Source organism: Engraulis encrasicolus, chromosome 22 (assembly GCF_034702125.1).
Source record: "Engraulis encrasicolus isolate BLACKSEA-1 chromosome 22, IST_EnEncr_1.0, whole genome shotgun sequence".
NCBI classification, from domain to species: domain Eukaryota; kingdom Metazoa; phylum Chordata; class Actinopteri; order Clupeiformes; family Engraulidae; genus Engraulis; species Engraulis encrasicolus.
In genome coordinates, this window is record NC_085878.1 from 34438662 (window position 1) to 34458791 (window position 20130).

General features: G+C 41.6%; 2 protein-coding genes across 4 annotated transcripts; both read left to right on the forward strand.

The window, feature by feature from the left end:
• Positions 1-1045: 1045 nt before the first annotated feature.
• Positions 1046-7535, forward strand: LOC134439041 (chymotrypsin A-like). 2 transcript variants are annotated; one of them, XM_063188851.1, is made up of 7 exons: positions 1046-1155; positions 1891-1997; positions 2511-2590; positions 3129-3207; positions 4480-4660; positions 6172-6305; positions 7301-7535. In XM_063188851.1, the coding sequence occupies exons 1-7, from the start codon at positions 1104-1106 to the stop codon at positions 7460-7462; spliced, it is 795 nt and encodes a 264-aa protein (XP_063044921.1). In that variant the 5' UTR covers positions 1046-1103; the 3' UTR covers positions 7463-7535. The 2 variants fall into 2 exon arrangements, with proteins under 2 accessions (XP_063044921.1, XP_063044922.1); XM_063188852.1 differs by having other exon boundaries at positions 1089-1155; positions 1894-1997.
• A 4616-nt stretch (positions 7536-12151) lies between these two features.
• Positions 12152-16201, forward strand: LOC134439228 (chymotrypsin A-like). Of its 2 annotated transcripts, none has more exons than XM_063189127.1 (7): positions 12152-12203; positions 12417-12520; positions 13081-13160; positions 13349-13427; positions 14214-14398; positions 15116-15242; positions 16040-16201. In XM_063189127.1, exons 1-7 carry the CDS (start codon positions 12152-12154, stop codon positions 16199-16201), a joined length of 789 nt encoding a protein of 262 aa, XP_063045197.1. The 2 variants fall into 2 exon arrangements, with proteins under 2 accessions (XP_063045197.1, XP_063045196.1); XM_063189126.1 differs by having other exon boundaries at positions 14214-14394; positions 15109-15242.
• The last annotated feature ends 3929 nt before the right edge of the window (positions 16202-20130 follow it).

A 20130-nucleotide genomic window follows, 5' to 3' on the forward strand; every position in this document is an offset into this window, starting at 1 on the left:
TTGAAATGAAATATGAACAGTCTTGCAGATGAAACCCTGAAATAAAATATGCAACTGTTTGAAACATACGGCATGACAATGTCAAGATGGTGAAATCAAAGGAGTGGAAATTGTACAAAGCGAACAGCAATTGTGGCAATGAAGATGTTTATTTGAAAACCAAACGATGAATAGGCCTATATATATTAATATATGATATATCTATAAAGTAATTAATTAATTAGATTTACATACAGTAGTTGCATATTCTGTCTATATACGTATATCAACCATAAGATAGTATGTAACAGTATATTCAACAGTATTAATTGAAACCATGTACAATTCTGTTTAAATCAATTCATTATTACACATGTGCACACACAGCACGAAAAGGGGGATTTGTGGCTCCTAATAACCTGTTTCAAAAAAAATACTTGAACTGTCTTCATAAGAATATATTCCTTTAATACTGAATAAATTAGATTGTAATTATAGATGTCATATAGTCAAAAATATTCCAACATCATGCGGTCTCTGTTTCACCAGCTTCATCCTGTTTCATTTGTGTTAATACAATTTTAGCTCTGACTCGCTGAAGAGTTAGTTTGAAGTGTGTACTGTAGGTGTTTTGATAATTTCCAACCTGATAAAGAGGTTTTCACAGAGTGCCACTCGAAGAAAGAAATAATAGCCTAATTAATTTCAAGCACATGGAATTAACAGGCTTGAGGTCGCTTGGTGGACCATATTAATTGTATCAATATGTGGGTCCAAAATGGTTTCTCAAGCACTTTAATGGTTAGAAATTGCCTTGGAAGTGATGACCGATGCAAAATATTGATGACAGACGCAAAATGTGGTCTATTCATCTATGTATACATAGAAATTCTGTTTAGTTGTTGGATATTGTGTATTCAAATGACTTGAAGGGTCTATTTTTTCCATCATACATCTCCAACAAACACCCTCTTTATTTTTGTAATCCGTGTGAGAATAATTCAGGTGTTATCAGAGATGTGACAGGTGCTGCATGCTGTGCCCTTGCCAATCCAATGTGGGCGCGGACTCCTGAAGGGGCATAAAACGTGCACAGAGTGAGCGGGCACCTTTACGCTGAAAACATGGCCCTCCTCTGGATCCTCTCCTGCCTCGCTTTCGTGAGCACAGCCTATGGTGAGAATGTATCATTGTAGAGTATAACAAAAATTGATTTTATTTTGTGTCCATCAATAACGCTCTTAGGTTGTAAAAGGGAAGTCACTTGCGCTCTAACCTTCTTGGTGCTTCCAGTCCAGGATGGTAGATAATGGAAAGTAAACTGGTCCACCTTGAAAAGACTAGGCCAGGGATTTCAAGAGTACTCGGATACTTTTTAGTTATTTTATTGTGGACAGCAATAAAATAACTAGAAAGTATCCGAGTGCTCCAGTCATCCCTGGCCTAGTCTTTTCGAAGTGGACCAGTTTATTTTCCAACGCTCTTAGGTGTTTGACCTTTGACCCTTGACTTCATTATTGGTTATCATGTATCGTATAAACGAGGTATATGGAACAGGTAAGTTTGAGTGGCTGATAATGACAAAGATTGGCTGTGAATGCATTGAATTTACGATGGTTTGAGAAATGAAAGAGGAACTCTAACAACTGCCTCATAGCACATCATGCCCAGTGGCTACGAAACAACACCAAGCTGGTTCATGAAAACAAATAGCCTATATTGATCCGGAAAGAGTGAAAACGGGCACATTTAAAGTTAAATCAACTACATTCATACATGAGTACATAAATGGACAAAATTAATTTCTGTTTTTCAATTTGGAAGTTTGACAGTTTTACCAATCCTATAAAGGGCTATGTGTATTACATTACTAAGTTGCTCTGCAGCTCAACCTTCTCCTGGTTATTATAGCAGGCTGTGGCAATCCTGCCCTCAAGCCCGTCATCACTGGCTACTCCAGGATTGTCAATGGTGAGGAGGCCGTGCCCCACTCTTGGCCCTGGCAGGTGTCCCTGCAGGTAGGTAACCACCTCACCACATGCACACTTCAAAGTCTATACTTACTGGATGGTCAAGTCAATTTGATCTCAAGTTGGTCGGACCAGTAACGTAAAATTGCATAATATCGTAAATGTTTGCTTCATGACGGAATCTCATTGCTAGTCAATCATTTCAAGGTGAATTTCAGCCAGTATGTCGGGAGCATTGACTGTAAATGGCAAGCAAAAAAAGGGAAATGGCTGCAAAACCTACTGTACTTTGGACATACTAGTGAATATTAGTTAATTACTTGGTAAATATTCATGAAAATGTGGTAGTAGGCAGGTAGCACAGTTTCAACGTGCAGCATAGTTGCAATACCTATTTGTGGCCTGGCTACAAACCTACACAGTGCACCTTTGAAAAAGGAACAGAATGAGTGTAACACAATGGGACATTAGTGTACGTTTATGTACTCTACTCTAGTCTACTCTACTCGAGTGTAATGAGAAGTTAAGTAAAATGGTATCTCTTCCCTGCATATACTATAGGACTACACTGGCTTCCACTTCTGTGGTGGCTCCCTGATCAACCAGTACTGGGTTGTGACTGCTGCCCATTGCAATGTGAGGTAAGAATGGACTTGCAGAGGAGGAGAGAGGTGCCGCACAATCCCTAGTTGCATAAACAAGTTTTTAATGTGACAACGTTTCGGCCTGTCGGCCTTCCTCACGTCACACGACAGGCCGAAACGTTGTCACATTAAAAACGTATTTATGCAACTAGGGAGTGTGCGGCACTTCTCTCCTCTTGCAAGTGTTTTACTGGTAGCCAGCACCTCCTTTTTTGTTGTGCGTTTTGCACATCCACTCATCAAGTAAGAATGGACTGTCTTCAAAGTGAATTGACAATACCTTCTCACTTGAATAGTGTGTGGTGCAAATTGTACACTGATAGTGACAATAAATTGCATATATTCTACAAGGCTTTCATTGATTCTATCGTGAAGACGCTCATACCTGAAAATACTTTTTTTTTTAAATGCGCACTCAAATGAACACAGTTACACACCAAGTACTTTAACATCAGAAAAAGTGTCTGGATATCACACTGTGATTGCTTTTAAAGATGTTGGAAATGCTGAATAGATGTTCCCATGTTGATTTCAGGACTTCCCATCGTGTCATCCTGGGTGAGCACGATCGCTCCTCCAACGCTGAGCAGATCCAGGTCATGCAGGTCGGCAAGGTGAGTAGAATCAGGGCCGTAACAAGACATTTTCAAATACCGAGGTCAAATACTGAGTGCTGTACTATCTGCATACTGTATATAATGCTTCAAACACTTCAGTCAAACTCTTAAGTTTGTTTTCATTAATCACTGTCTTGAGGGTAAATGGGGGTGGGGTATACAGACTGAATTTATCATTGTTGATAATATATCGATTTTCATCATAGATACGTTTTACATTACTGAAAAAAATACAGAGGACATGACCTCTGTGTCCTCAATGGTAGTTGCGGCCATTGGTAGACTAGAGTCTATTTTTGGAAGAGGAGGAAGCCAACACACGGCAGAGGTTTCGAGGTGCAGGTAGCGGGTAAGAAGAGTTTACTTGCAAAATAGTGTATCTCCATTTTGTAGAATGTTGGGAAATTGACGTTTTGTATTACTAGGCATTTTTTGCATTGCAAATAAGCATTATATATAGGTTGAAAAAGGATGTTCTCAAAATATTTGATTAGCAAGAATTCACCCACAGGTAATAGGACCTCTGAACAGTCATTTTCAATAATTAAATGCAAAAGCGTTTTGCGAATAAACTCTTGTTCATTTCAGAGGGAAGACGCCACACACTCTTGTCCAATGCTGCATTTATTTAAGCAAACTCCATTTCGGCCAGTATGGTCTTTCTCAAGTGTTTATTTGTTTAAATAAATGCAGCATTGGACAAGACGAGTGTGCGTTATCTTCCCTCTGAAGGGTAGAACAGAGTAACATGTATTAATCCTGGAGGAAATGAAGGTGTCTGGTGGCATATGTAGAGGCACGATACGCTAGACATTAGATTATTTCACAGCAGGGCTTGACACTGGCACCTGCCAACCGGCCAAATGCTGGTCAAACTTGGCTGTGGCTAGTAATACCTGAATGGCTAGTGACTTGGGAAAACCACTGGCCACAGTGGCCGCTGGGTGAAAAAGTCTAGCCCTGTTGCACACCATATTAAACATCTAAAGCATATAGCATACATTTAGCCTACATACATTTAGCCATTGGCAGATCACACACACACACACACACACACACACAAACACACACACACACACACACACACACACACACACACACACACACACACACACACACACACACACACACACACACACACAAACACACACAAACACACACAAAAAGAAAAACGGGAGCAAGTGTGCGAAATTCAACTTTTATTTTCTCCTTTTCTGGTGTGCGTTTTGCACCTCCACTCATTTTTTTCTCTCTCCTTTACCATCATAGGTCATCATGCACCCCAACTACAACCAGTACACCATCAACAACGACATCATGCTGATCAAGCTGGCCTCCCCTGCCCAGATCAACGCCCGCGTGTCCCCCGTGTGTCTTGCTGGGTCTAGTGACAGCTTCCCCGGGGGCATGCAGTGCATGACCACTGGCTGGGGCCTGACCAGGCACGACGGTAAGCAGTGGCATGCAAAGACATTTTGAGGGGCAGGTGCTGGGGAGGGGGCGTTGGGGGAGGGGCTTACTAGGCTGTAGAGGCTAAATTATATCTGGGCATGTTGATCATGTTTTTACCTCCGCCAAGGAGGTAATGTTTTCGGTCGTGTTGGTTTGTCTGTTTGTTTGTTTGTTTGTTTGTTTGTCTGTCTGTCTGTTTGTTTGTCAGCAGCATAACTCAAAAACTAATCAACGGATTTGGACAAAACTTTGTGGAGTTGTTGATAATGACCCAAGGAACAAGTGATTAAATTCTGGTGGTGATCCGGATCACGAACCGGAGCCAGGACTTTTTAAAAGATTCTTCACCATTGCTGGCCTATATATCTAGACGTCCCTAGTGACCAGAAATTGAATTGCGGGGACTCCACAAAAAGAAGGCAGAGACTTAGGGTCTATCAAGCAGCTTCCTTGGTGGAGGTCTGCGCTCTCTGAGTGCTTCTAATTTGACATGTTTTTGATTGTCAGATGTAGATGATCATGTCAACATGGACAACAGTACATTATGACTGCAAAAATCTAAAAAAAGGAACTTTCAAAAAAGGCACTTTTGTCCAGTAGGGCAAAGGGGCTGGTGCATCAGTACCACCTCCTCCCTATCTGTGCACACCTATGGCGGTAAGGCACTCAAGCCTTGTCATGGGGCACCTAAATCATCTTTTTTATCTTAAGTCCCTCTACTTTCTGACCATGGGGCTTTTAGTTTGCAAAGAATATTAATGTCATGTGAACGGGGCGAGTCTTGGTGGATTTGTGGTGCACAGGTGGATTCAAAAGGTTTGGATTGGCGTCATGAAACCACTCATTTCAAGCCCAGTAATTATTGTTTGACTCCCCATGCCCAATGAGGTGACAGGAAGGGGTGGAGACTCAAGGTACCTCATTGTCAAGATGCAAATACTAACCAGCAACCATTTAGTACATTTAATACGGCATGTGGAACAATCAAACATGAAAGCCCATTGAAAGTAAATGAAAGTTCTCACCTCATTCCAGAAAGCTCTATACTAATCAGACAGCATTATCAATAATAGCATACAGAAAAGTAATATGTTACTGTATGTTTATTATTAGACTGCGCTGTTTTCATAATCTTTGATATCATGCTGTTGGGTGGGGGGCATTTGCATTACAATCAAAAACACACTGACGCTTTTATCTAAAGTGACTTACAGTTATTATTTTATTATCAGGTTATTGGTTAAAGTCCCTGGAGCAATGTGGGGTTATGTGCCTTGCTCAAGGGCACTTCAGCCATGGATGGCAGCGTAGGGAGAGGTCAGGTGGCATTTGAACTGATGACCCCTAGATTGAAAGACCTCCTCCCTAACCACTGCACCACGGCCGCCCCAATTTGCATGCTTATGATGAGATCCATGTTGCTGTTGGCATGCTTATAATAATGTCGGGGGGGGGGGGGTGAACCACTGACTGCCCCCTAATGTATCTCACCTCCGCTCTGTCTTGTAGCCGGTAACACCCCCGCCAGGCTGCAGCAGGCCCGTCTGCCCCTGCTCACCAACCAGCAGTGCCAGCAGTGGTGGGGCAACAGGATCACCGACATCATGGTCTGCGCTGGAGCCTCCGGCGCCTCCTCCTGCATGGTACATACTGTGAACAAGCTGCCAACCCCAGCCCCCTAAAACACACACACACACACACACACACACACACACACACACACACACACACACACACACACACACACACACACACACACACACACACACACACACACACACACACACACACACACACACACACACACCAATCCAACTGTATAAACCATATCTTAAACCATGCTTACTGTATATATCTTTGGTAACACTTTATTTTAAGGTTCGCACTGGTAAGCACTAATACCTGTATAGACTATAATTGACCTGTATAGACCTGTATAGACTTTTTATTACTAGTCACCTTACTGCTTTGAAATTGTGGCCACCTCCTCTAAATGTCATTTTTGCAGTTATGACCAACAGAGGGCAGCAATGTAAGTTTGGTAGTGTTTTCTTCCATCAGAAGTTACTGTAAGCAACATAGAGATAGAAAATAACACTAGAGGTGACCTCACCCCCCTTTTTACGACAATCTGCTACCTACGGAAGTTGGGATGCTCCATGTGCCATTTCCCAGTGCTGTCGCGAATTGCCGTGTCACCTCTAGTGTTATTGTGCTTTGTTAAGCAACCACTGTGTGCATTCCAATATGCAGACTTGTGTCCTCCACTTGTGCCTGTGGCCTCGTACCAAGAAGTAATATGTAGTAATACAAACAGCATCATATTTCAATATCTCTCAAAATCTAAATTGTAAAGTAATTTTCTCATTTGCAAACTGAATGGTGAATGTAGAATAGCCCCCCAGCATTTTTTGTGTTGTGTTGTGTTGTGCTATAGGGTGACTCCCTGGTGTGCCAGAAGGGTGCTGGTGTCTGTGTTGTGTTGTGTTGTGTTGTGTTGTGTTGTGTTGTGTTGTGTTGTGTTGTGTTGTGTTGTGTTGTGTTGTGTTGTGTTGTGTTGTGTTGTGTTGTGTTGTGTTGTGTTGCGTTGTGTTGTGTTGCGTTGTGTTGTAATGTGTTGCGTTGTGTTGTGCTGCAGGGTGACTCTGGTGGCCCCCTGGTGTGCCAGAAGAGTGGTAGCTGGTGTCTGGTTGGTATCGTGTCCTGGGGCAGCGGAACCTGCAGCACCAACATTCCCGGCGTGTACGCCCGCGTCACCGCCCTCCGCTCCTGGATCGACCAGACCGTCGCCTACAACTAAAGTGCATGGACATGGTTGTTTTTGGTTTTGGTTTTACCACACTTTTGAAATAGAACACCACTTTCAAAAGACAGTCTTCATCTCTTTGTCATTTATTTTCTGCAGGAGCCATCACTACAAATATGATGTACTATGCAGTATGATGTGCTGATATGACATGGTAGTAGTTTTTAAACCACTGTGCCGGGGAACACAAGTGTGCCCCGCCCCTGAGAGATCATCTGGTGTGGTGTGGAAAATTATAGAATGGCTGTACATTGTTAATATAGGGCAATAGCGTTATATTTTCAGTCAACACTTAATTGGTAGTGTGCCTTGGCATTTTGTCCTCGGAAAGAAAAGGTGTGCCTTGGCTCAAAAAAGGTTTTTTAAAAAAAACACTACTGGCCCAACTGTGGCTAAATTCTGTGGGCACTGCACACACGATTCCAGCCTGAGGTAATTTGCTGAACCCTCCCCATCTCTCTCCCAGTCATTTTTCCCCTCTCTAACTGTCCTGTCACAAAAATAAAGGTACACCCCCCTTCCAACAATGCAAATGGTCTAAAATCATCCCCCTCTATGAAAATGGTCTAAAATTATCCCCTTCCAAAACAGGCCCCCCCTCTTCACATGTTGTGTAAAAATTTTAACAACTTAATTTTCTGTGTGAAATAGAAAGAAAAATGTCTGCGCACTTGAATGCTCTTTGTGTTCTTTTTAATAAGCCAAGCTTTCGGGGTCTACTGACCTTCCTCAGGGCTCCAACAACTACATTTTCAAAATATTCTCGGGGGACAAACCACCGAACCCCCAATAATCAGAATTAATATCTGACCATCCCTACTTTGATTTTACAACTCGACCACTGGTCCTAGGTCACGGAAGGCTAGGCTATTAATGATCCCTCAAAGTCAATGTGTAAGCCTACTACAGAGAGCAATAAGATAATGTTTTAGTGTCGACAGAGATATGATGTGCCTTTTTAAACCATTCTTTTGTTGAGAGCATTTTATGTTTCTGTTCTGTGGCCTGGTATTTTTCCCTGTCAGTAACAAATGAAAATAAGCTTCACGAAAGAATTAACATGGCCAACAAGACTGCCTGCCAGCCTGTGAATCGCATGGCCATGACTGTTGAAGCAAGGGTGGTAAAGAAGGCACATACAGTATCTGTGATGATGTGTCACACCCCTACATCAGGCATATGAGTTGTTGCCTTCAGGAAGGAGGTTCAGGCTGCCTTCATTCCAGACAAATAGAGCCAGTAGATAATTTATATCCACTTACTAGTTCATTCTATTTTATGTATTTTATTTCTCCTTTATTTGACTAGGGTAGTCACATTGAGGCAATTGCCTCTTTTCCAAATGGGCCCTATCCCAGAAAGCAGCAAAGACGCAAAACGCACTATGTAGGCCTATTGGGACAAATTCATGAGTACACATTGAACGTTTAATAGAATGGACAAAACATTGCATTGAATATATAAATTAATAAACAAACACAAAACAAACATACATATACATACAGTGCATACTATACATACATAGATACATGCATACATATACATACAGACCACTGACTTCTATACTAGTCAGTGATACAGACATAGCCTACATAGGCCTACATACATAGAGTACTGTACATACATAGCCTACATACATACATACATACATACATACATACATAGGCCTACATACATATATAGCCTACATACATACATACATACATACATACATACATACATACATACATACATACATACATACAGTGCATACATTAACTCAGGCTGTTCGTTGATGTATAAATACTCAGATGGAACAACAGTCATTTATGTACTACCGGCTCATACCGACAGATTTCTTGATGAATTGCTTTGATGCTGGGGTCCTGCTGGGTTCTGCAAATCGAAAAATTAACTTTGCCTCACAAACCATGTGGCTCACTGACGTGACTTCTGATTTCACTCTACTTACCTCAGCATGAAGAGACACCAAAATAGCCTCGCAGTCTGGAGGCAAAGATATTTACAACACCAAAACATCCCAACAACAATGCCGGTATTTCATTCACACGAGACAAGTCTTTCACATACAGTATTTCCTACATTATGTAAACAGCCTTTATTGTTTGTAGTAAAATATATTATGTGTCTTACTTCCGATGTATCTGATTAAATAAGATTTACAAAAACAACAATATTTGCCTATGGTACACAAAAATAGTATTTTACATATTATAGACATGATTGGCAAATCATTTCCCCATAATTATGCTCGTCTGTCCGCTGGCCATGTGCCTAGTTGTCGACCTGGAAAAAATCACATTAACGTAATTAGGCCTATACCAACTACCACCAAATTTTGATGAATGGACTTTGTCTGTTGGCTTCAGGAGCACCAGCGAATTGGAGTTTATTAATTCAACAACAAGGAGCGCTCAGCAGCACTATATTCACCATATAAAACTGACTTTACCTACATCACATTGGCACATTGGTCATTGCCAAAAGCCAAAAAAGGAAAAACAACCCTAAGTTTTACTCCAACCCAAATTGTGAAAGAGATTTGGGGGAAAATGTTCTCAAAGAATCAAATCAAGCTAAACAGAAGAAGTAATCTATCAATTATGATATCAAAAATACTGTTTTAGATATCCTATTGATATCACAAAATTTACCCCAATGCATTCTCGACAAAAACTTAACTTACCCCACAATGGGGAACAAGTTGTTGTCCACAAGGCCAGTTAATTATATATTGTATTTTTTCAATTCTATAGGCCTATGTCAGATGTAAAGTGACTGTTAGAGTGAAAACTTGCATAACTCACCCCTCTGTCCCCTAAAGAAAAGCATGAAGAAGGACACTGGGATGACAATACGACTAAAATAAATAGTACTCCTACGTCACTATGGGCTGGGCCTCTTCATACACTGAAGGCCAGCCTAAAGCTGGGTAAACAAGTCCCAGATCCAATGGTGAAAATATATTAATAATGACTTTCTTTAAAATGTGATATTTCAGTTTTTTAAGCATTGAATAGATTTGTTTGCTATGTTGCACAATGCACAAAGTTAAGTGTTTTGTTGGTTGATTTAGTCTCTGCACTGTCAACTTTGCTGTTTTCTCAGATGATTGCTTATATTATTATATTTCAGAGACCACCCCTTACTTGGGCCTACGTACACCATAATCCCAAACTACCCTAATGGCAATCCATGTAAAACACCCTTCAATCAATACAATTCTGCTTGTATAAACCAGGTTTTTGCTACTGTTACTTGCTGTACCTGAATCCTGCATTCTGCATTCTTCTCGGAAGTTTCATATGCTACTCATGCCGTGTATCTTCACAACATTTCATTTAAATCGTCTACTCTCCAAAAATTTTTGAAAGGGCAACTGAGTATGGAGGTGCGGTGGCGCAGCGCACTAAGCCTCCCACAGTTGGGCTTACAGTACATGCCCACGGGGACCCTGGTTTGAGTCCGAGGTCCTTTCCCAGCCCTACCCCATCCCTCTCTCACAATTGTTTCCTGTCTCCTCTCATAATATCTTATCATAATAAAGGCCAAAAATAAAAACTTTTTTAAAAAAAAAGAAAGGGCAACTGTGTAAATGCCAAGCATACAATGTTTTCACTGAGCTGCAAGTAAAAAAATAAAATCAGTAAGTACTGTGAAGGTCAACCTGTCATCTGCCTCTAGTTGTTATGGTTCATTTATATATTGTGGTTTCCTGCACATATTAAATCCACAATTCAGTGCAAAAACACCTAAGACCATATAGACCATGTGCTGGCCTAACTCTTTAACTGTGCGTGGGATAACACATGACTGTACATTGTGAACAGGCGCAGGTGTACATATGCAAGGTCATGAGAAATGGAACAAAGATTATGAGTGTGTATCAGTGTTTGACTGAGCTCTTTGAATATGCACATACTGTAACTGAAGGCCGTCAGCACATACATTTGTATGAATTACATTAATGCCACGAAGTACAGACAGTAGTGCACAGTTAATGAGTACATTTTGAAATATCCTTTGTCGTTCAGTTGGCTTACTGTATGCCATGTGAGTATTAGAAATGAAGCACTCCATTTTGAATTCAGTGGATACATTGCATGACATATTATGACAAATGTGTTATAGGAGGAAAACACACACAGTTATTACAATAATATTATCCTGGAAGCACAGTATAAAGTTGGACTCGGCAATATAAGTGGATGCAATGTGTAAATGAAATCGTTTATGTAGGCCTACTGCATAAAACATGTATAAACTAACCTGAAGGATGGTCACATTCTTAAACTTAGTGTGCACAAGTCTTTGCCATGGGTGCTGAGCTGTACTGTAGGCCTACAATCAAGGGACCCAACACTCTCAAGGCTGAAAGAGGGGGGGCTCCTCTCTGTGACACGTGTGGCAGGAGACAAGCAGGCGTAATGGGGCCCTGTCAGCCGCGTCACCCCCCCCCCCCAGCCCCCCCCCCCCCCCCCCCACACACACACACACACACCTCTCAACCTCTCCCACATCCCCACATCCCCACCACCACCACCTCCCGACCTCTCCACCCGGCCACCTCCCCACCCCTGCAAGGTGTGCTCCGTCCCACGGGTTGCCAGATAAGGAGTGCTGAGGAGGGCTCTTCTGCGGATATAAAAGCCCTGCGCGGTGGTCTCCTCAGCATGCGGAAACATGGCCTTCCTGTGGATTCTCTCCTGCCTCGCTTTTGTGAGCACAGCCTTCGGTAAGTGAACAATAACGCCCGAGGAGATGGAGTGGTACTAGGGGCATCACGACATACACTCATGATCATAGAGCTTGTACAGTTATGTCCACTTCTAAACGGCACGCAATGAATTTAACTGCTACTATGGTACAAACGCTACTACTGCTGTAAGTGTTTCACGTTACGTGCATATTGTACTTTGCTAACCGTGTACTCTGCTCCATATTGCAGGCTGTGGCAATCCTGCCATCAAGCCCGTCATCACTGGCTACTCCAGGATTGTCAACGGTGAGGAGGCCGTGCCCCACTCTTGGCCCTGGCAGGTGTCCCTGCAGGTAGGTAACCACCTCACCACATGCACACTTCAAAGTATATATTTTGTATAGCTTGAGGCTGAGGGAGAGATGCTGAGTGCTCTTCTTAAGTTGCCTATACTTCAGACAATTCTTGCATAGAGACAAGGAGTAGTAGAAGTAGGTGTTTTTTATTTTACTTATCTCTATGCAAGAGCTACCTGAAGTAGGCCCAACAGCCATCACGTTTTGAGGAATGGAGTTTGTCTATGCAAGAGCTACCTGAAGTAGGCCCAACAGCCATCACGTTTTGAGGAATGGAGTTTGTATCTTACAAAGTGTATTTAAAAAAACAGTATATGGGGTATAAGTAATCACTTAATTAAATGCATAATCAGTTTGGTCACTGGAATTATGAAATCACACTCTTGTGTCACTGTTATTATCAAATTGCACATTGCATTGCTAAAAGAAGCATAACCAGTCAGGTGTGCGCGCTACCTTTTTTCATGAACTACCATCGGTCAAGTATTTGAGAAGTTGAGGTAAGCTTTTTTCTTTTTCTTTTTCTTTTCTTAAAAACTCTTGCTTGTTCTACACAGGACTACACTGGCTTCCACTTCTGTGGTGGCTCCCTGATCAACGAGAACTGGGTTGTGACTGCTGCCCATTGCAACGTGAGGTAAGAATGCCATGAGAAACACACCATCAAACTGGAATGATTGTATTCAGCCATTTTGTGGTTGCATACTTGGTTATGGCAAACACAATCAGGGTTGTGCTTCTTCACACCAGAATTCATTCCTCAGTTTCCTCATACATTGGTTGCATTCAGTAAATCTCAAACAAATGTTTCCATGTTGCTTACAGGACCTCCCACCGTGTCATCCTCGGTGAGCACAACAAGGCCGCCAACGGTGAGGAGATCCAGGTCATGAAGGTCGGCAAGGTGGGTGTCTCCATCTCCATCAGACATACGCTACGTGCAGTCTTGGGAAAGTTGCTCAAAAACTGTAATGCATTACTGATTACATGTTACTGTCTTTTCGAAATAATCCCTTACACTGCAATATTACTATATTTAAAATGTAAGGCTTTACATTACTTTTGCATTACTTAAGTTATTTTGCATTGTAACTAAGTAAATATTACACATTTTTGCCTTGTAATGCCCTACATTACTGCATTATAGCAAAAAGTAATGCATTACAGTAATTACTTTTGTAAAGCATTACTGCCCAACACTGGCTACGTGTGATGATGATGATGCTCATTTCTGGAAAGGAGAGGGTGGAGCACACTGCAGCTCAGTTTTTAAGACTTAAATGCCCGTCGGGTGTTTTACACATACTAACTAATCTGCGGTGTGATCCAGCCTCTCCTTTCCAGTGATGTTTGTCCCAATGTGATGCACCTGCAAGCTAAGGAATGATGTGTAGAGCTCCAATTGCACGATGATGCTTATTTGTTCGTGGTTGCAAATAGTCTACTTGATTTGAGCCCCTTCCTCATCCCACTTATAGGATGGTGGTAATCACTCAATCATGTCATGACTTATCATATAATCTACTCTCCTCCATCTAAAACCAAATAAAAAATAAATAAAAACATGCTCTTACATTTTTTGTGAAGTGCATTGAACTGCTTCAGTGTATGAAATGTGCAATACTGTGCAAGGACACTTCTTGTCTTGATATAAATGTTTTCTTCTCTGTTGTCCTTTTTCCTGCATCAGGTCTTCAAGCATCCCAAGTACAACCAGTTCACCATCAACAACGACGTCCTGCTGATCAAGCTGGCCTCCCCCGCCCAGATCAACCCCCGCGTGTCCCCCGTGTGCGTCGCTGAGACCAACGACAACTTCCCCGGTGGCATGAGGTGTGTGACCTCTGGATGGGGCCTGACCAAGCACAGCAGTGAGTAAAATTTTTCACTTTTTCATTTTCAACTTTTCAATCTTTTCTGTAAAACAAATTTCAACAAGGGTGTGTACTCTATACAGTAGCTGAACTGTACATCAATACATTTGTTTATATCGTCCCACCACAAAATCCTAAAATCCTAAAAGCTTGTTGGATACAAATCCATGCTATGCATGATGAATGACTTACATCTTAAGTTAGTACACAACTGTACAATAAAGATAGCAACAATACCATTGCTGACATGTTTCAGAAATTACTTAAAGATGGTCAGGCAAATGACCCGGCAAATGACCCGGGCCGGAACTGAGCCTGGGTCGCTGTGGTGTAGTAACCCAGTGCCCTACCGTTAGGCCATGTTAGGGCCCAATGCAAAGAGTTTTAAGTAAACCATTAAGACTTGGTCATTTTGATGACAATGAGGTTGTAACACAGGCTCTGCCAGTGGTGTAGTCTACTTTTTTATGGTGGGTATACTGTATATTTGAGCATTTTTTGAAGTGGGCATACTGTATATATTTGTGCTATTCAAAATAGTTTTAATCAATCAATCAATTTTAAGTGGGTATACTGAAATCCCTGAAATTTAGAAGTGGGTATACTCCGTATACCCGCGTTCTACGTAGACTACACCACTGGGATCTGCACTAAGGGGTTAACTTTCCGTCTGACATGGTGCTGCTAATTAACATGCGTATTGTCTTGCAGACCCCAGCACCCCCGCTCTGCTGCAGCAGGCCTCCCTGCCCCTGCTCTCCAACACCCAGTGCAAGCAGTTCTGGGGAAACAGGATCTCCGACCTCATGATCTGCGCTGGAGCCTCCGGTGCTTCCTCCTGCATGGTACGTACCGGCACAGCACCATAGGAGTTGCCATGTTCCTCCTCATCCCATGACGTCCCATGTATCCTCTGTTATTTTAAAACTTCAATGATAACACTTTAGACTTGGGGCTCATATGGTAGCCAGTAATACATGCCTAATGACTGTGTGTGTAAGTGACTTCTAAGACATGTGTTAAGGGCCTACTAGATAGCAGATAGATAAAGGTGCAACGAGTCACACATGGAATTCAATATATGTTTACTAATACTAATAGTTACTAATACTAATAGTTAGCCTAAAGCAAAATGCATGCACTCCTTACTCACATCAAAAAAGACTGTTCTTGTATTTCACTTTTCCTGTACCTCTGTGTGCAGGGCAGTGTATGTGGGCTATTGCTGTAGCCTTTTTGAACAGAGGGGCTCGACGGCCGGCCAATTCACTATTTTCAATACTGTACTGAAATACTCAACTAGATCATAACAACATTGCTATGACATTACAGAGAGCCTTAAGTAACATATTTAAGACATGCCATTGCCATGTTGGTGACTGTAAGATGTTGTTGCCCAGCTCCATGTCCTCTACTCTCCTAACCAGGGCCCTAAATTCCCACCAGCCAGCCGGCCAAATGCTGATGAAATTTCAGTTTGGCTGGTAGAAAAGACCAACTTACTGGCCACTTTGACCCATTAGTGAGTGTGTGTTTGGCTAGTAAGATTGTCATCATCTAGCCATTTTGGCTGGTGATGAAAAATGTTAAAGTAGAGCCCTGCTCCTAACCCCCTGTGTTGTGTTGTGTGTTTGTGCTACAGGGTGACTCTGGTGGCCCCCTAGTGTGTGAGCAGGCTGGAGCCTGGACCCTGGTTGGTATCGTGTCCTGGGGCAGCGGAACCTGCACCCCCACCATGCCCGGAGTATACGCCCGCGTCACTGCCCTCCGCTCCTGGATGGACCAGACCATGGCTGCCAACTAAAGCTGCTATGATGACGGTGTCCATATCCATGATGTCATGACTTCTTTTTTTAAAAATAACAACAAATAAAAAAAGAGCTTGTTGCATCAGAAAACATGTACTCTCTATGTATTTTTTGTCTCATTTATGTGAAGAGTTTCGTTTCAAAACGGTGTATCCACCATTTTTTACTTTTGGGTAATGACTGTTCAGAAGTCCTATAATTTGTGTGTGAATTCTTGCCATTCAAATATTTTGAGAACATACTTTTTAAACCTGCATTTTGCAATGCAATGCAATGGAATGCCCAATACAAAAATGTCAATTTCCCTAAAGTCTACAAAATGGATCTACAATGTTTTGCAATTAAACTCTTCAAGCGAAAGGGAGTTTTTCCTCACCCCTGATGCCACCAGGGGCCGCACCTGAGCGCCCAATCTCTGTGTGACTATCTATGACTTATGATAGGCCCAGCCACTATGGACCTTACACATCTAAGAATCCTGGTCCTAACCTACGTTGACCTTATGACTCTACATTCTCTGTCTATCTCTTCTTCCTCTGCCTTCCTGCTTTTTCTGCCTCTCCTCTATACCTCTCCTTTTAAATCTATCTCTAACAATGTTTTTTCCCATTTGTTAAGCACTTTGAGTTACATGCCTTGTATGACACAGTGCTATACAAATACAATTATTATTATTATTATTATTATATGTTCTAAGGCAGGGGTGTCAAAGTCAAATGTACTGCAAGTCAAAATCAAAATCTGGGATGAAGTCGTGGGCCAAATTCAATATTTGTTTTAAAAATGCACTGAAATTGTGCATACAGTAGACACGCTTAATGCTTTAAGTTAGGCAAATAATACATTCCCATATATTTACTGGGCCTACTACCTACTTCTATGTGCTAGTATGTGTTGTTACACTGTCTGGACCCACTCATAATTCTTGTGATGCACAAATGTTTGCCCTCAAGTCGTACTTTGTAGGCCTATATATTACGTAATGGTGCATGTGGGCTAGCTAATACACATTTGCAAAATAAAATGGCTTCGCTGGCCATATTTGGCCTCCAATTTGGCTTCAGTTTGACATTACTGTTCTAAGGTGATGATGTGGACGGAATATCTTGTGGGACAAACTAAAGTGTGATAATATAGCAGTGGAGAAATGCTGCTTGGTCACGTCTCCAAACATGGTGTGTGGTGCAGCAGCCCCAATACCCTCAAGGGAAATTAAAAATTGTCCAAACAACTAACAGTAGAGCTTGGTTTAGCCAGACGATCCAAAATCAACACACATACATGTGACGGTGCGGAAACAATATTGTTCTTGCTGTATCTGTGGAACTGAACTATGACATGTAAAATTCGCCATAATATTTTTTTTTGTAATTTTGGAAAGGTAGTGGAACAGAGTTCTGCTTTGAATACAAAGATCCTCTGAGACCTTATAGTGAGAAAGTTTGAAATCCCATGTACTGTATACCACACAATTCCAGGAATACATGAATGTTAGCATACACAGATCAGAAATACAACAACAATAACAATGTATATTTATATAGCATAATATCACTAATTACTATACAGTTGACTCAAAGTGCTTCAAATACAAACATAGCCTACATTCTCAATTTCACATAGCTGCTGAGGCTGCCAAGAAGGCACCAATTGTCCGGGGTTCACATGAGAAAGTGCACATGAACACACACACACACGAACGCACGCACGCACGCACGCACGCACGCACGCACGCACGCACGCACGCACGCACGCACGCACGCACGCACGCACGCACGCACGCACACACACACACACACACACACACGCACGCACACACACACTATTAATAGTCCTAAATTAGATTAGTCTGGAAGCGATCGTAACAAAGCCTAATTTCATAACATCAGAACTAGACCTACTAGTGCCTGGACATGACACATCAGATGTCTTGAAAGCAAACATGGTTGGCCACAAACGCGTTTACAGTACAATGCATAGATGCATGCACACAAAAACCCAAGAATGTCTATTTACATGCTAGTAGATGTAGCATGCAGTAAATGCATAGCTCTGTTGTCTAGTCCAGTAGGGGGTAAATACCTTTAGTACCATTGACCATTGAGAAAACTGTTTGGTCATACACTCTATAGCAGTGGTTCTTAACCTGGGGTGCGGGCACCCCCTGGGGGTGCGCCAGGGATTTCAGGGGGTGCACAAAATATTGTTTGTGTTGAGGTTGTGACCAAAACTCTGCTTGCAAACATAATAATTGGGCCAAATCAAAACCAAATTACATGTAATACATGCTTTGGTCCCCATGTAAAGTATTGATTCATGTCTCAAACAGAATCATTGTAATTAATCACTTAATTCACTTTTTGTGCGTATACACATGTAGAAGTTTAGGTTGGGGGTGCGCGGCTTGTCTTGGGCACAGGTAAGGGGGTGCGTTAAGAAAAAAAGGTTAAGAACCACTGCTCTATAGGATGTAAACCGTCTTCAACTATAACCTGCCCCTAGCAATCATTACAGTCCTGCAGTCTACAATACAGAAATGAATGTCAACCAACCCTTCTTGGAGTCTTGGAGGGTAAATGTATAGCTTAATAAACCAATCAACCCTTCTTGGAGTCTTGGAGGGTAAATGTATAGCTTAATAAACCAATCAGGATGCTCGACTTTATTTCACATCATTCAACATTATGTGATAACAAAATTAATCACAGCTACCTCATGTCACAATCCGCCCAAAAATCATGCATGAACCAAAACACATGTCCTACTTCGCTCTGTGTGTGTGTGTGCGTGTGTGTGTGTGTGTGTGTGTGTGTGTGTGTGTGTGTGTGTGTGTGTGTGTGTGTGTGTGTGTGTGTGTGTGTGTGTGTGTGTGTGTGTGTGTGTGTGTGCGTGTGTGTGTGTGTGTGAAAATGTCTAGTGAGGGGATAGGATGTCAGTTACTGTACCAACAAACATTCTTATTACTGAAGACAAGCAGAAAACAGTTCAGTTCTGATTCCAGACAAAAGGCAGAAACATCATGACAAAACACCTGCGACCTGTACATGGGAAGCGATAAATACCTATGAAAAACAAAAGCGCGTAAAGAAATACACAGTGTTTACACAGGAGAAGAGGAACACATCTAATTTGCTACAACTTTATTTCACACTACATTATATGTGTTAACTCAAATTCTAAAAACAGACAAAACAATCTGCTACTAGCGATATGTTACAATTTTTCTCAATTGGTTTTGTACATTTCTCACAACAGAATAATGATTCTCAAAAGTCTTTGTTCAATTGTGACTTCCTGGTGTTACCTGTGCACATGGTCAAATCAGTTTCTCATTGTTTTCGGCATACAGCAAATGCTCTCATCCACCATGCTATGGCTGTGTACAATTCTCAGTGATTTCGTACATTATCAATTGCTTTTGTCATATCACTCAAAAAGCTTTGTCACTGAATGCATGAAACTATCTCAATCTTATCTGATCAATGTAATATAAAGCCGAATTTACAACATTTACCATCCAATCTAAACAACATTTCACTTCAGAAAAGATCCTCAAGAGTGTACTATTCAATTGACAACATGAGAAATTGATTTGACTAGCTTGTCCATACACTATGACACAATGACTAACCATTCTGCTGGCGCTGATACGTTCATTGACACAAAAAACTTGATTTTGAAAGACAAATAAGGGTTTTGAGCAAGAGACTCGGTTTTGCAGGTTATCCACGGTGTTTTGCCATTTGTTAAAGCTGTTTTGAGAATGAATATTATGTTTTGCAAATTGCGAGAGAGATTCGAGAAATGTACAAAACCAATTGAGAAATACTGTATTATTATTATTATACACACAATCATGTAGGCACATTTAAAAACGCTACCTCCGTCTTGTTCCGTGCATATCAACACAGTGCAGTGCAGTCCC